Genomic DNA, 17,227 nt, shown 5'->3' with positions numbered 1-17,227 from the left:
TATATATATAAAAAGACTTGTTCATTCAATTATACTTTGTTCTTTGCTTACTACATACCAGCAATAGTATCAACCACTAAAAATACAAGGCTGGAAAGAATAATTCACATTATTGAAAAGAGACATAGATAAATACACCAAAATTACAATGTAGTGTATTAAATATTGAACTAGAATTGACTCAAAAGAGTATTCAATCTTTTTAGAATATTTCTAAGTATCTTATAAGTGGAGAATATATAAGTATCTTATATAAGTATATATATAAGTATACTTGAAGTATCTTATAGAATATATAAGTATCTTATAAGTGGAGGAGGAGTAAAAAGCAACCATGCTTGTAAGGGCAAAGACAGTGATTGAAAACCACTGTAAATTTCTGAAAAGCAGGTGACATGAGCTGAATTATGCAGATACTGCAGTAGAGGAGGAATTAGTCTCATGGAAGAAATTGTATATGACAAGGCATGAAGGTGGGTGAAAAAATAGGGTTAATTCAGGAAACGTGCAGAGTTCCATGTAGCTCTAGTGCGTGGTGCCACTCACGGCGGGGATCAGTCAAGATTGTGACCCAGTGCATCTCTAAAGAGAAATTGCTGATGATCTTGTGCAGTAGTTTGTCTAAATACCTGATTTTGACTTGAGTGTATGTAAGTTTTTATTATAAATGTAGTATATCCAATTAAGAAAATTTAAAAGAGCAAAAATTAAAGCCTCTCAATTCCAGCATTTCAATGTAAAAACTAATTTCATTTTGGAAAATTTCTGGGAGGGAAAATATGTACTCCAGTTTATTTTTCATAACAAGCCTATGCACTATTATATGTCCTATTTTTTTTTTTTTCTCATGTTACTGTTTGGTCTTCATCACGTTTGCTTAAAATAACTATATAACATCCTATTAATGTAATATTAGAATAATATAACTCATGAAAAAATTCTACTTTAAACATTTCCTATTATAAATAGCAAATGCATCATTTTATAGGCTTCTCAAGGAAACATTTCCTAGGAATCTGGCTAACAGTCGTGTCTCATAAAACGTTTCTTACTGTATACTTGAGCAAGTTATTAAGTTGTTCCCTCTCGGTTTCAAAGCTGTTCTTTACTGCCTGCTTTGTGGTAGTGGAACTGGAACCTATAAACATTTCTCCTTTACTCGCTGGGATGATGTTGAATTCTCTCAGGAGAGGCTGTAGGAAGGCACCCCGAGGAAGCTGGAGGTTTCTTTTCCTGGTTGTGGTGTGCATTACTCTCAGAAGGTGATGCTCAGCCATACACAGCAGCACCCCTGGGCAGCTTCCCCTGAGGACCCCAAAGGGCAACTTCCCTACATGCTGGCCTCAGAAGAATGAGTTCTACAAGGTAAACTCAGGAAGATAGCACATGGCAGTCCCAGTAAATTCTGCTGATGCTCAGGTGGCACCTTCGCCTACCACTGTAGATGGTGACTTTCCAGTGAATTCTCCAGTACAGGCCCTTATCACGGGCAGCTTTCCTTGGGACTCTGCCAGTAAGTTTTTTTTCCAATAAGTTCTGTGGTGGAGCAACTCAATTGCTAGAGACCAAGTACCAAAGAACTTCTGCCTTCCTGGAACCTCAGCAAATTTCACCATCAAGTGGACTATGGCTGCATTATCTTTAACAAAGTCTGGTCTCATCCTAGGTCTCAACTCTCTGGGTTCTGTTCCTTCCCTGGGCGCTCTGCCTCAGTCTTAGGAGTAGTGACTTTTCCATCTCATCTCTTCTGCATTCATTAGAGATTTCTGGTCTCCTCAATAGGTAACACCCTTGTGTAATCAATCATTCTTTGTATTCAACTTTCCTTGTTTAGGTTACTCTGTGGGTTCTGTGACCTGATTGAATTCTAGTCTAATATATAATATGTTTTCATGAAGAATTTGCGATGACATATTGAACAGAGTATCAATATTACCCTTCACTCAGATGTTCAATGTCTTAGTATATTCAGGCTGCTGTAACAAAATACCACAGGCAGTTCAGTTCAGTTCAGTTGCGAAGTTGTGTCCAACTCTTTATGACCCCATGGACTGCAGCAGGCGAGGCTTCCCTGTCCATCACCAATTCCCAGAGTTTACTCAAACTCATGTCCATTGAGTCTGTGATGCCATCCAACCAACTCATCCTTTATTGTCCACTTCTCATGCCTTCAATCTTTCCCAACATTAGGGTATTTTCCAATGAGTCAGTTTTTTACATCAGGTAACCAAAGAATTGGAGTTTCAGCTTCAGCATCCGTCCTTCCAATGAATATCCAGGACTGATTTCCTTCAGGACGGACTGGTTGGATCTCCTTGCAGTCCAAGGGACTCTCAAGAGTCTTCTCCAACACCACAATTAAAAAGCATCCAAAAATAAATAAATAAATAAATAAAATAAAAAGCATCAATTCTTTGGCACTCAACTTTCTTTATAGTCCAACTCTCACATCCATATTTGACTACTGGAAAAAACATAGTTTTGACTAGATGGACCTTTAAGGACAAAGCAATGTCTCTGCTTTTTAACATGCTATCTAGGTTGGTCATAAATTTTCTTCCAAGGAGTAAGGGTCTTTTAATTTCATGACTGTAGTCACCATCTGCAGAGATTTTGGAGCCCCCCCAAAATAAAGTCTGTCACTACTTCCATTGTTTCTCCATCTATTGGCCATGAAATGATGGGACCAGATGCCATGATCTTAAGTTTTCTGAATGTTGAGCTTTAAGCCAACTTTTCCACTCTCCTCTTTCATTTTCATCAAGAGGCTCTGTAGTTCTGCTTCGCTTTCTGCCATAAGTGTGGTGTCATCTGCATATCTGGGGTTATTGATATTTCTCTCGCCAATTTTGATTCCAGCTTGTGTTTCATCCAGTCTACCATTTCTCATGATATACTCTGCATGTAAGTTAAATAAACAGGGCGACAATATACAGCCTTGATGTACTCCTTTTCCTATTTAGAACCAGTCTGTTGTTCCATGGCCAGTTCTAACTGTTGTTGCTTGACCTGCATCCAGATTTCTCAGGAGGCAGGTCAGGTGATCTGGTATTCCCATGTCTTGAAGAATTTTCCACAAATTGTTGTGATCCACACAGTCAAAGGCTTTGGCATAGTCAATAAAGCAGAAGTAGACATTTTTCTGGAACTCTCTTGTTTCTTTGATGATCCAGCAGATGTTGGCAATTTAACCTCTGGTTCCTCTGCCTTTTCTAAATCCAGCTTGAACATCTGGAAGTTCATGGTTCACATGCTGTTGAAACCTGACTTGGAGAATTTTGAGCATTACTTTACTAGTGTGTGCCATGAGTACAATTGTGAGGTTGTTTGAGCATTCTTTGGCATTGCCTTTCTTTGGGATTGGAATGAAAACTGACCTTTTCCAGTCCTGTGGCCACTGCTGAGTTTTCCAAATGTTCTTGCATATTGAGTGAAGCACTTTCAGAGCATCATCTTTTATATTTGAAATAGCTCAACTGGAATTCCATCACCTCCTCTAGCTTTGTTTGTAATGATGCTTCCTAAGGGCCACTTGACTTCACATTCCAGGATGTCTGGCTCTAGGTGAATGATCAAGCCATGGTGATTATCTGGGTCATGAAGATCTTTGTACAGTTCTTCTGTGTATTCTTACCACCTCTTCTTGATATCTTCTCCTTCTGTTAGGTCCACACCATTTCTGTCCTTTATTGTGCCCATCTTTGCATGAAAAGTTCTATTGGTATCTCTAATTTTCTTGAAGAGATCTCTAGTCTTTCCCATTCTATTATTTTCCTCTATTTCTTTGCATTGATCACTGAGGAAGGCTTTCTTATCTCTCCTTCCCATTCTTTGGACTTCTGCATTCAAATGGGTATATCTTTCCTTTTCTCCTTTACTTTCACTTCTCTTCATTTCATAACTGTTTGTAAGGCCTCCTCAGACAACTACTTTGCCTTTTGCATTTCTTTTTCTGGGGATGGTCTGGATCACTGCCTCCTGTACAATGTCATGAATCTCTGTCCATAGTTCTTCAGGCACTCTATCAGATCTAATCCCTTGAATCTATGTGTCACTTCCACTGTAAAATCATAAGGGATTTGATTTAGGTCATACCTGAATGGTCTAGTGGTTTTCCCTACTTTCTTCAACTTAAGTCTGAATTTGGCAAGAAGAAGTTCATGGTCTGAGACACAGTCAGCTCCCAGTCTTGTTTTTGCTGACTGTATAGAGCTTCTCCATCTTTGGCTGCAAAGAAAATGATCAATCTGATTTTGGTGTTGGCCATCTGGTGATGTCCATGTGTAGAGTCTTTTCTTGTGTTGTTGGAAGAGGGTGTTTGCTATGACCAGTGCATTCTCTTGGCAAAACTTTGTTAGCCTCTGCTCTGCTTCATTCTGTACTCCAAAGCCAAATTTGCCTGTTTCTCCAGGTATTTCTTGACTTCCTACTTTTGCATTCCAGTCCCCTATAATGAAAAGGACATCTTTTTTGGGTGTTAGTTCTAGAAGGTCTTGTAGGTCTTCATAGAATCATTCAACTTCAGCTTCTTCAGCATTACTAGTCAGGGCATAGACTTGGATTACAGTGATATTGAATGGTTTGCCTTGGAAACGAACAGAGATCATTCTGTCATTTTTGATATTGCATCCAAGTACTGCATTTCAGGCTCTTTTGTTGACCATGATGGCTACTCCATTTCTTCTGAGGGATTCCTGCCTGCAGTAGTAGATATAATGGTCATCTGAGTTAAATTCACCCATTCCAGTACATTTTAGTTCTCTGATTCCTAGAATGTCGACGTTCATTCTTGCCATCTCCGGTTTGACCACTTCCAATTTGCTTTAATTCATGGACCTGACATTCCAGGTTCCTATGCAATATTGCTCTTTACAGCATCAGACCTTGCTTCCATCACCAGTCACATCCACAACTGGGTATTGTTTTTGCTTTGGCTCCGTCTCTTCATTCTTTCTGGAGTTATTTCTCCACTGATCTCTAGTAGCATACTGGGCACCTACTGACCTGAGGAGTTCATTTTTCAGTGTCCTATATTTTCCCCTTTTCATACTGTTCATGGGGTTTCAAGGCAAGAATACTGATGTGGTTTGCCATTCCCTTCTCCAGTGGTCCATGGTTTGTCAGACCTCTCCACCATGGCCCGTCTGTCTTAGGTGGCCCTACACAGCGTAGCTCATCATTTCATTGAGTTAGATAAGGCTGTGGTCCATGTGACCAGATTGGTTAGTTTCTGTGATTGTGGTTTTCAGTCTGTCTGCCTTCTGATGGAGAACAATAAGAGGCTTATGGAAGCTTCCTGATGGCAGAGACTGACTGAGGGGGAAACTGGTCTTATTCTGATGGGTGGGCCCATGCTCAGTAAATCTTTAATCCAATTTTCCACCACAGGCAGAGTGGCTTCTAAACCACAGAAATGTATTTCCCAGTGTTATGGAGGCTGGAAGTCCAAGGTCAGGGTGTCAGCATGGTTGGATTCTAATGAGGGCTCTCTTTGGGTTTGCAGTCTGCCAGCTCTTCCCTGTGTTCTGATGTGGTGAAAGGAACAAGGAGTTTTTCCAGAGTTTTCTTTCACAACTAATTCCATTTGTGGACTCTACCCTTATGACCTCATCATTTTTCAAAGGCCCCCCTTCTTAAATCATCACCTTGGGTATTCTGTTCCTGCTATCTGAACTTGGGGAATATACAGTATTCAGTCTGTAGAAGTCATTCTTATTCAGTCTTCAATTATTCCCTTTCCCCAACCATCATGACGGTGCTGGGGGGAAGGACAGCTTCCCTCTGGTCCTTTGCATTTGCGAGACATCAGAAGATGCTGGCTTATATAGTGGTGATGCTCATGTAACTCTTGTGACATCCGATGCATGGAGCTAGGGAGCACGCCTTCATCCTTATTTTGCTTGGGTCCTGGTAAGTACCTTGCTATCTCATCCTATGGTCTCCAGCTATTGCTGAGAGCTCCCGGGGATTGGTTTCCCACATTCTCCATCCAACCTTTGATCCACCCAAGTCTGGAGGGTCATCTTGTCCCAGTCATAGAAGGTCAAGTTACACACTCGCTGGATCTCAACCCAACATCCTCATCACTCAGGAAACAAAGCAAAATGACACTTTACACAGTGAATTATTTTTCTTTTAGCACTTAAATAGTGCCACATCCTCCCTCTAATATAGGCGACCTCTGCATGATGAACCTTTCCTCCCCTTCCCCCACACATGAGCAGGAGGGATTAGACATTTGTATGCCTCAGAATCCTGCTGTACACTGTCTGTCCCTTAGAGAATGGAAAGTTCCAGTGCCTGATCATGTCCCCTCCCCATAATTTTTTTTCCTTTTATTAGTACCTCCTTTTTCTACCTCCTTCTCTCTTCAGATCTTTCATGTGTGAATTCTCCATTGCTGATAAAATAAAAAATGTCTCTACAAAATAGCAGATTAAAGCAACAATAGCCATCTACAATTTCAGTTTCCATGGGTTATAAATTCAGGAAACATCCTAGTCAGGATGTTGGGTGGTGACAGACATGGCTTGTGCAGTAGTTTGCAAGCTGTCGATCTAGTGTATCAGTGTCTAATGAACAGTCTGATTAAGAAACGTGCATGCATGCGTGCTGAGTCGTGTCCAGCTTTTTGTGACCCCATAGACTATAGCCCACTGGCTCCTCTCTTCATGGGATTTCCCAGGCAAGAATACCAGAGTGGGTTGCCATTTCCTACTCCAATAAGAACTATAGTTATTTCTGTTTCAGAGAACTGCAAGGATGCTATAAAAAGGATACTGTGTCATGTAAAGAACAAAACAAGAGTTTAAGCTTCTAAGAATGCATCATTACAAATGGCACTTTTCTTACATTATACTACACAATAAAAATAACCAGTGTTTGCTTTATCTCAATTTAAAAAAATATGAACCATATTCTTATTCAAAAGAGTAGATTGTTGTGGTTATGTATTGATATTATGTTACATAATAGAAAAACAATTAGAAATGATTCCCTACCTGTTTGTGGAATATAAATATTCTTTTTCTCCTTTTCTTCTTTTAATTTCAGGTATTCAGTACTTCTTAGACACTGCCCTGGTGCCATATACCTCGTATTCCTATTATATCTTGACCAGCAGCGTGCATGGTTCAACACGAAGCACAGCTGTCACCTACAGGACAAAACCAGGGACCCCAGTGGGAAGTTTGAATTTAAGTTATATCAGCCCTGTTAGCTCAGACTCTGTGACACTTACCTGGGCTTCACCTTCAAATCGTTCTGGTCCTATTGAGAAGTATATTTTGTCCTGTGCTCCTCTTCATGATGTCCAGCCCTGTTCTCCCTATGAAGGCCCAGAGACCACCACTACCATCTGGAATCTGCTTCCATTCACCAAGTACCGTTTTGCTGTGCAGGCGTGTACTAGTGGGGGCTGTTTGCACAGCACCCCTTTGACAGTGACCACCGCCCAGGCAGCTCCCAGAAGGCTGGGTCCACCCAAGGTGCGGAAGATCAGTTCCACAGAGCTTCACGTAGAATGGGCTCCACCGATGGAACCAAATGGTAGGAGTTCAAGGCCTACATTTCCCATTTTTGGGTAGAAGGAGGTGAATCTGGGTATTTGAAATTTTCAGTAAGATTCTGGCAACTGTTTTGTTTTTATAATTGCAGGATGTTGTAATTGGGAAACAGTTTCTGAAGATATAAGATACTGTTTGTCCTGGTTAGTAAAATAAGTGTATTTCTTTAATCTAATAACAAACTCCACTCATTTAAATTGCCCCCTAAAAGGCTAATATTATCTTTGCTCTTAATGACATCTGCCATAACACAAATGATGTTTCTAATTTGAAACTCACTTAGGAAATGCATTATATTTGACTGTGTCACAAGTTAGGGCACCCATAAGTAGTAAATTTTCTTTTAAGTGAGAAAAAGATATGAAATAATACAAAAAATATGTATATAGGCTAACCAACTCCATTAAGTTAATTTTTGTGCTCATATAATTGAACCTTTGGTTATATAGGCCAGCATACATTCATAGATTTTTAATAATTTAATATCATGTACATATTATGGCAAAAGCTTTTTTCTTGGAATTTTTAACATACTTGATTAGATATAAATAAACTGTAATATTCTAACATTTATGTAAATAAGGCTTATATTAAACAGATAATAAAATTTAAATCCCTAAATTTGAAAATATACACTTTGATCAAATTTCCAAAAACAAATAGCCATTCTTAGTGGAAATTATAATCATCCTGAAAAATACTGAATTTACCTATCATAAGTTATAATTATTTTGTGTTTGTGCATTTTCCATTTCTTTTTCATTTTCCATGAATATGCTTTTTAGTAATATTTCATACTTTCATGTAGCTATGAGTTTTTGTTTCTTTAGAAGTGCCTATCATCTATATTACCAAGGAAATGGACAGGTAATTGAGTCAGAACAATGAAAGCAAAGACTCTTCAAATAATCTAACCTCACATGATCAATAAAATAGGCCATTTGTCTAATACGTCATCTTTTTCACGGTTTCACTTTTCCAGGCATAATTATAAGATATGAACTGTATATGAAAAGACTGAAGTCTAGTGGAGAAACAAGGTCAGCAGAAAGTCAAGTTTTTCAGAGCAGTGGCTGGCTCGGTCCTCACCCTCTTGCAGAATCAGCCAATGAAAATGCTCTAGAACCTCCAGAAACAACCACAGTCATCACTGGCTTGGAGCCATACACCAAGTACAAGTTTAGAGTCTTAGCTGTGAACATGGCTGGGAGTGTGTCTTCTGCCTGGACCACAGGAAGAACGGGAGAATCAGGTGAAGATCAGGGCTTTGAACTCTACTTTGAAAACACCTGAATGAAAATATTTCCTCAAATTAAAGTCATCAGTACTAACTACATTGGAAAAGCAAGAGTTAATAAACTTGCATAAGCCAAGGAATTATTGAATACATGGATTGGTTGCATATATAATTCAAAGTCATAAAGTTCTTGCAGTAGGTTTTAGGGAAAATTTAATGTTTTAGCTATTACCTCAAGGGAGAAAACTGACCAAACTATAGTCATAGTCTTTTGGGAACATTCATCAGAAATAGCAATTGGTTTCCAGTCCTGAAGTGGGTTGGCCATATGTCCCATCCTGCTCCAAATTCAGTACAATTTATGTTCAATGAAAAAGATAACTGTTGCCAGTTTCATAAATCTGTTTTTGTTTTTCTTTCTTTTTCTTAAAGAAATAGTTTAAGTACTAGATTGGACCTGAAAATATAATCCCAGACATCAAAGTTTGTAATTCACAAGTGTGTTTATAAGCAGTATGATAAGGAAGGATGGTTAAAAGTTTTAATTTTTCTAAGCTATCATTACTAAAGCAAGTGAGATATTTTTAAGCGTCCACCTCATTCTTTATATTATAAACACTTCAAATTTCATGAGCCCTTAACAAAAAAAAATAAAAATACACTTTTGCTATGCTTTGAAGCTATAGATATCCAAAGAGATCCAAGTGCTGATTTAAGTGGGATATGTTAGGATTGTGAAGGGTAAGGGGAATTTCAGGTTTGATGTCCAAGGGAATCATTTCATAAATAAAATGTGCGTTGTGCTTGAGCATCTCTTAAGTGACTTCCAGCCATCTTGGCCAAATAATAGTGCCATGATAGCACAAGTGATGAGCCATGGCATTCTGGAAGGGGAAAATCAAGGTCAGAAATGAAAAGTAATGGATGAAATAGCAATACTGGGCCCTCCTAATCGTATGGGTCACTGGCTAATGAGAGTGCAGTGAGGTCCTTTGATAATACACCTTTGGTCAGCACATTTAAAATCCGTATTAAGATCTCAAGGATGGTAGGTAGAGAATGTATGTATGTACATCCCTGAACATTTCTATCAGGATTTACTGAAAACTTTTCACATGTCTTCAGGGTTATTTAGAACACTTTCAATGTTCCTCTTTCTAAAGCGTAATACTCTCCAAGAAGTTCAGTGAAGTACTTACATATATAAGAAATCCAATATGTCCCTATGCATTGTTCTAAGCTGTGGACTGAGACGTATTCTGTTTTGTGGTTTTTCCTTCTAAAGACTTCATACAACTTATGATTTCCTCCCCTATTACCTACCAGTTTTCTTTATGAACACAGGTCAATTCCTATTTTTATTTTGTAAATGGAAAACATCTTTGTTAGTAATGTGAGGTAGAGAACATGCTTGAAGATATATTTTTACGTGAGTATTTTTTTATATACATGCCAGCATATTCTTTGATTTTTAAAATAAGAGTATTACATAAGGAATGTGATGTTTCTGAAACTATTAATAGGATAAACTTGTGATTTCAGCTTGAAAACCTGTTCATGTGACATTCATTGTTTCGGCTGTTGTTATTGTCGTTAATAGCGCCTATATTTGTGATGCCCCCTTCAGTCTCCCCACTGTCTCCTCACTCGCTCAATGTGTCCTGGGAGCTGCCACCGGACAGTGTTACAAGAGGAAAAGTTGTGGGGTATAACATCAGTATGATTTCTGAACAATCACCTCAACAGTCTTATCCAATGGTAGTTCCACAGGTATTGTTATTTCCAATTCATGTCCTTCTAGAATTGAATTATGTCTTTGTTTTTATAGTTTCTGCATTTGCAGAATTCTGGCAGAATTTTCATCTATACAATCCTTAAATGGGGAATTTTTTCTTATATAATATCACTTATTTTTTTCTAGTACAAATGTAAATAGTATGGATATACTTTTGTTTCATGAAATCTGCTTTTCCTACTTAGCATATATCCTCAAGTATCTTTCAAGAGGTTGACGTTCAGTAGCTATGTACTATTGTATTGGTTAGGTACACAATAATGATTCAACCAATGCACAATCAATTGGTATGTATATTGTATGAATTCTTTTGGAAATGTAAATAATATCAATAAGAACATTTTGTATGTACATTTGTATATTTCAAGTTCCTAAGAAAAATTTCTGAGGGATGCAGTTTATTTTACAGCTTATAGCAAAGGTTATGAACATTTCAAGGTTTAGGATATGTAGTGACATATTGCTTACTAGTGGGTCATCTCCAGTCAGCAGTAATGAGACTAATGATCATAGGTAACAGTTACTGAGGCTTTACTTTGTACACATACTAAATCATGATATGTATAACATTCTTGGAAGATGAGAAGCTCTTGTTACTCTCCATGATACGGTATGGCCAGTGTTCTTTCTGTCAGCACAAGGGTCATTCAGTCTCTCAGTCATATGCGACTCTGCGACCCCATGGACTGCCGCACGCCAGGCCTCCCTGTCCATCACCAGTTCCCGGAGTTTACTCAAACTCATGTCCATTGAGTCAGTGATGCCATCCAACCATCTTATCCTCTGTTGTCCCCTTCTCCTCTGGTCTTCAATCTTTCCCAGCATCAGGGTCTTTTCAAATCAGTCAGTTCTTCGCATCAGGTGGGCCAAAGTATTGGAGTTTCAGCTTCAGCATCCGACCTTCCAATGAACACCCAGGACTGATCTCCTTTAGGATGGACTGGTTGGATCTCCTTGCAGTCCAAGGGACTTTAAAGAATCTTCTCCAACACCACAGTTCAAAAGCATCAATTCTTCAGCACTCAGCTTTCTTTATAGTTCAACTCTCACATCCATACATGACTACTGGAAAAACCATAGCTTTGACTAGATGGACCTTTGTTGGCAAACTAATGTCTTTGCTTTTAATATGCTTGTCTAGGTTGGTCATAACTTTCCTCCAAGGAGCAAGCATCTTTTAATTTCATGGCTGCAACCACCATCTGAGTGATTTTGGAGCCCAAAAAAATAGTCCGTCTCTGTTTCCCCATCTATTTGCCATAAAGTGATGGGACTAGATGCCATGATCTTAGTTTTCTGAATCTTGAGCTTTAAGCCAACTCTTTCACTCTCCTGTTTCACTTTCATCAAGAAGCTCTTTAGTTCTTCTTCACTTTCTGCCATAAGTGTGGTATCATCTGCATATCTGAGTTATTGATATTTCCCACCGCCATTCTTGATCCAGCTTGTGCTTCATCCAGTCCAACATTTCTCATGATGTACTCTGCATATAAGTTAAATGAGCCGGGTGACAATATACAGCCTTGATGTACTCTTTTCCCAATTTGGAACCAGTCTGTTGTTCCATGTCCAGTTCTAACTGTTACTCCTTGACCTGTATCCATATTTCTCAGGAGGCAGGTCAGGTGGTCTGGTATTCCCATCTCTTGAAGAATTTTCCACAGTTTGTTGTTATCTGCGCAAAGGCTTTGGCATAGTCAATAAAGCAGAAATAGATGTTTTTCTGGAACCCTCTTGATTTTTCAATGATCCAACAGATGTTGGCAATTTGATCTCTGGTTCTTCTGCCTTTTCTAAATCCAGATTGAATATCTGGAGGTTCATGGTTCATGTACTGTGAAACCTGACTTGTAGAATTTTGAGCATTCTTTGGCATTGCCTTTCATTGGGATTGGAATGAAAACTGACCTTTTCCAGTCCTGTGGCCACTGTTGAGTTTTTCCAAATTTGCTAGTATATTGAGTACAGCACTTGCACAGCATCATCTTTTAGGATTTGAAATAGCTCAACTGGAATTCCGTCACCTCCTCTAGCTTTGTAGTGATGCTTCCTAAGGTGCACTTGACTTCGCATTCCAGGATGTCTGGCTCATCAGACTTGTGGATGTGGGGTCTGGACACAGCATATTATGCCTTCTGGCTATTACTTGTATTATAATATTCTATTCCAAGAAAGTAAAATTAAAAAAAAAAAGCATAGTTTATAAAACACGTCCCAGAAATCAACTTGTTTTGATCCCATTTTTACCAATTACTAGGCATATCTCACATCTCTGTGCTTGAGATTTCACTAATTTGTTAAATGCAAAAACAATTTCTGCTTATCTATAGTTTATATGGAGCTTAAAAAGCTCAACAGATATTAGATATTATTTTTAGTGATTGTTATTAATGGGATAGGATTACATACATTTATAAAATATTCAATAGGGCAGGAAAATATTTTTATATTGAGAAAACAGGTATATAAAAATCTTTGATCATTTTAAAATAACTTTATTTATTTATTTTGACAGTTCTGGGTCTTTGTGGCTGTGTAGGGTTTTCTCTAGCTGTGGCAATCGCTGTGATCTAGCTGTGGTGCTTGGGCGTCTGATTGCAGTGGCTTTTCTCATCGCAGAACATGGGCTCAATAGCTGCAGTTCCTGGGCTCTGGAGCAGAAGCTTAGCAGTTGTGGTGCATGGGCTTAGCTGCTCCGCAGCATGTGGGATCTTCTGGGACCAGGGATCGAACCCATATCTCTTGCATTGGCAGATGGATTCTAACCACTGAGCCACCAAGGGAGTTCCCTTTATTTGTTTAAAAGTCTTTTTGTGTGTGTGTGGCAGAATTAAAATAAGGATATAGATATGTCACTTTATTTTCTTTCTTGCACCCTATCCTGCAAGATTCCATCATATATTCAAGAAAATTAAATCACCAGTGGCAAAGTCGAATTTTTTTTTTACATTCTCAACAATTAAATTTATATCCACACTGACCTGAACGTGTGTCATTATAATCTTGATAAATAAATAGCCAAAATTTCTGGGGAAAGCCTACTGTAAAAAATAATGGTTAAAGGATCTTTCCCTAAGAATGTGGCAGGAGACATTTATAGAAGTGGTGACGTTATCATTGTAGGATTTTAAGCTTTGCTCCTTTAAGATTAATCCCCCCAAAAAGTTTTCAATTAAATATATCCTTTAAAACTTGTTAAGATGATTCTGTATACATGATAAAGACACAGTTTATCTGAGTGATAATTTTACATGCCCCAAACTCTAGGAAAAATGTCTGTTAAAAATCACATAATTTCTATTAACTATATGTAGAGGAGTAAAATTTAATCAAAATTAATATTAATCCACATTTTCTCTTTACTACATTTCATTATGTGTTCTTGAGACAGAGAATACTTTGTTTAAAAAGATAAAACTTTTAAAATTAAATAAATACTTTAATGTATTTTATCTTAACAATTGCAGAAAAATCTACATTAAATTTCATCAGAATTGTTCTAAATAGGATAAATTTTATAGCAATATTAAGTAAGTTTTACTCATTTCCAAGTTTTCTTTGCGGGGTGGGAGGGGGGAAGCTTTAAATCACATTGCACAAAAGAAAAAAAAATTATATCCTCAAAATCTAAGTAGCCATTTTGAAACTAGAAAAAGGATTAGTAAATCAGTGTTTGATGTTTTTCTGATTTCTAAATGTAATTGAAGGAAGTGGTATTAATGTTTTTACATTTTCTCCATTTTTAGAATCTTTAAATCACCTTTATTTCTGAAAAATGTTATGTTAACAATGTAATTTATATTCTAATCACACTGCTTTCAAGAACTACTCAGCTTATGAAAATTTAAAGTCAATACTCAGGTATATAATCCAAATGAATTTTATTGTACTCCTAAAGGAAAAACAAAATCTGGAAATTGACTTCATATGTAACTAATATTTAGTTATATGTAGTATTTATATGTATGGAAGATTATTTGATATCCTGTTATCAGTATCTCTTAGAAAAATAGTTTGTGCTCATGCATGCTGTCAGACTGTTGGTTAATGACTTTTTTCTGAATATAATCACCAGGAGCCTTTGTATCTATAGACTAAGCAAATTTACATGGTTGCTTTTGATCAGTTCTAGTTATATTGACAGACTAACTCTTGGTGTTGATTGTTTAATTATTTGTTTATGGACCATAGAGTCTCCTTTGCTCACATCTGCTATTTTCATTCAAAATTGTGTGATAAAGACAATGTTTCAAAAAAAAAAAAAAGTAACCGTTTGATCAATATGCTTACACTTAGTTGTACAAGAAAGGCAATTGAGAATTGACTTCATGTAGATGCTCAGTAATCTTTCCTTTTTTCTCCTTTTCCTTCCTGCAGCTTTCTTTCTTTCTTTCTTCCTTTTTTTTAAGAGCAAATGATGGGATTGATTTAATGAAGTGATGACATTTTTCTGTACCAGCTCCATCAGCTAGCATGTGGACATTACTGCACTGGGTTCATCCTGGCCAAGCCCTGTGGTTTTATTTGGACTTTTTTCACAATAACAATGAGCGTGTCACCATTCTTTATCTCTACTGTCGGTGACAAGAGCCACACCACCACGCTGCTTTATGAGGCAATAACTCGGTTTCCTCATTTATCCACTCAGGAACTGGATTATTACCTCATAAAACAGTGTGATTGTACAATTATCAATTAAACCCTAGCTTGTTGAGTCCCTTCAAAAAGAAATTCCTTTTTCTAATTGTGGTTGGCAGTAATTCCCTCTGTTGAAATTTCTGGAAATTTGCTTGTCAAGCTTATATTTTTCACAATAGATATCTAATATCTGACTTTTTTTTTTTTTCTTACCTTGCAGGTATTGTATACTGCTAAATCCCAAGAACTATCTTATATTGTAAAAGGACTAAAACCTTATAGGATATACAACTTTACTATTTCTCTCTGCAACTCAGTTGGCTGTGTAACCAGTGCTTCAGAAGCAGGACAGACTTTAGCATCAGGTAAGCAAGTTTTAGCGGATGTGAAAAATATATTGTATGTTTATAAAGAAAACACCTACAAAGCTCAATAGCGTCTCTAGTTTGGGCTTAATATTTGTCTTTTCAGCTTTCTCTTACTCCCTCACAAACTCTGATTGCTACTGACCTTGACATAGTTGAACAGAAAAATAAATTTAAGAGCCTGGAGGATTCCTGAGTTGCAGTGTCATAATAAATATAATGAGGTGCAGATTGACTCTAGGACTCAGCCACCACCCTAAGTCCTAAAGGTGTCCCAACAATTGTTAGAAGTATTTAGGAGGCTTCTTGTGAGGATTCGGAATACTTCTCCCTTCAGCCTTAACCTTTCGTGTGGGATTGGATTTACCCACTCCTGCCCCATGGAGCTAACAGCAGACATCCAGAAATTAGTAGGCTGCACTGGTGTCATATTTTGCCTTTATTGGATAGGCAATAGTGTTATTATCTGTTTATTATAAATATAAAATTGCTAGGTGCATAACATTGAAATAAAAAACTTATTATCAAGTATAATCTTAGTAGGAGATGGCTTGTATAATTTTTTGTTTGCTTCACTTAGAACAAATTAAGTTCATACAAACTTGATTACATGTATTATTAACACCTATATAACCCAATTACTTACAAGTTAAGATTTTTCTCAAATCAGTTTTTCTGTCAGCATCCAACAAGGCTTAGTTTCCTGGTGCTCTTTAAGGAAATATCCAGATGTGAAGAGGTTATGAAATTTCTAGCAAACATATTTAGCTATGAAAATATTCCTCAGACCTTCTTCCTTACTGTTTCCATATAAAGTTCCATAGTTTTTGTTATATTTTATTTTAGTTCTGGAAAACTTGTTTGGCCCAAATTATATTAATATACAACAAATATCAAATATAGCAAGTAATTTTTCTTCAAATTTTCTGTCAGCAAGGAAGACTCCAAAGTTTCAAGAAATTATGTTTTATTATCTGCATGAGTGAACTCTGTGTTTTTCACATACTTAACCTATATTTACAAATATTTATGGAGTGCGTAGCTTGAACAAAACACCATTTTCCTGTAAGACTGTACATTTCTTTATTTTTATATATTATGTTATTAGAGAGCTACAGAGTGTGGATAATAGTATCTGTCTCCTTTAGGAAAAATGATGTAACTGGGTGATGAGAACAAAAATTAAGAGTAATCTGTCCTGGGGGCCAGAGAAAGTGAAAACAGAAGCCACATGAGCGGAAGATTGGACAGAGGCCTAGTGGAGGCTAAAGGGACCCCGACCATGTGCTTAAGCAGAACTGAAATCACAGCTTTTCAGGGCTTTAGAACATTTAAAAGTCATCTAGGGTGACCGTCTTGCCAATATTAATACATCGCTGGCAACATTCCTTCCAAGTGTTTGATCCTTTAGTGGTAGAGAAACTGCTCCTTCTCCAGCAAATCAGACCATGTGTAGTGACCTCTTTGAAAAGGCAATTTTCAGACTGATAATGATCCAAAATATTTCCCTCTGGCTTCTACTGAACATTCTCCTTCCAATCCCTTGGGAGCTGTTCTCATTTTAATTCCTATTCCTCGTGACATCACGTCCAATAACATCTTCAATAATAATACCTCCACCCAAGTC

The 17,227-nt window shown here is 37.5% G+C and overlaps 1 protein-coding gene across 1 annotated transcript in view; it reads left to right on the top strand.

The window, feature by feature from the left end:
• The window catches only part of USH2A (usherin), a 938,899-nt gene that overhangs the window by 237,609 nt on the left and 684,063 nt on the right, over positions 1 to 17,227 (top strand). Inside the window, exons 16-19 of the mRNA XM_027564435.1 lie at positions 7,054 to 7,548; positions 8,548 to 8,817; positions 10,403 to 10,572; positions 15,456 to 15,600. Coding sequence (XP_027420236.1) covers positions 7,054 to 7,548; positions 8,548 to 8,817; positions 10,403 to 10,572; positions 15,456 to 15,600 — 1,080 coding nt within the window. The remainder of the gene's footprint in view (positions 1 to 7,053; positions 7,549 to 8,547; positions 8,818 to 10,402; positions 10,573 to 15,455; positions 15,601 to 17,227) is intronic.

Source organism: Bos indicus x Bos taurus, chromosome 16, assembly GCF_003369695.1.
Source record: "Bos indicus x Bos taurus breed Angus x Brahman F1 hybrid chromosome 16, Bos_hybrid_MaternalHap_v2.0, whole genome shotgun sequence".
In the NCBI taxonomy this organism is placed as follows: domain Eukaryota; kingdom Metazoa; phylum Chordata; class Mammalia; order Artiodactyla; family Bovidae; genus Bos; species Bos indicus x Bos taurus.
Note: the sequence above shows the minus strand (reverse complement) of the source record. Positions and strands in the feature narration are given on the sequence as shown.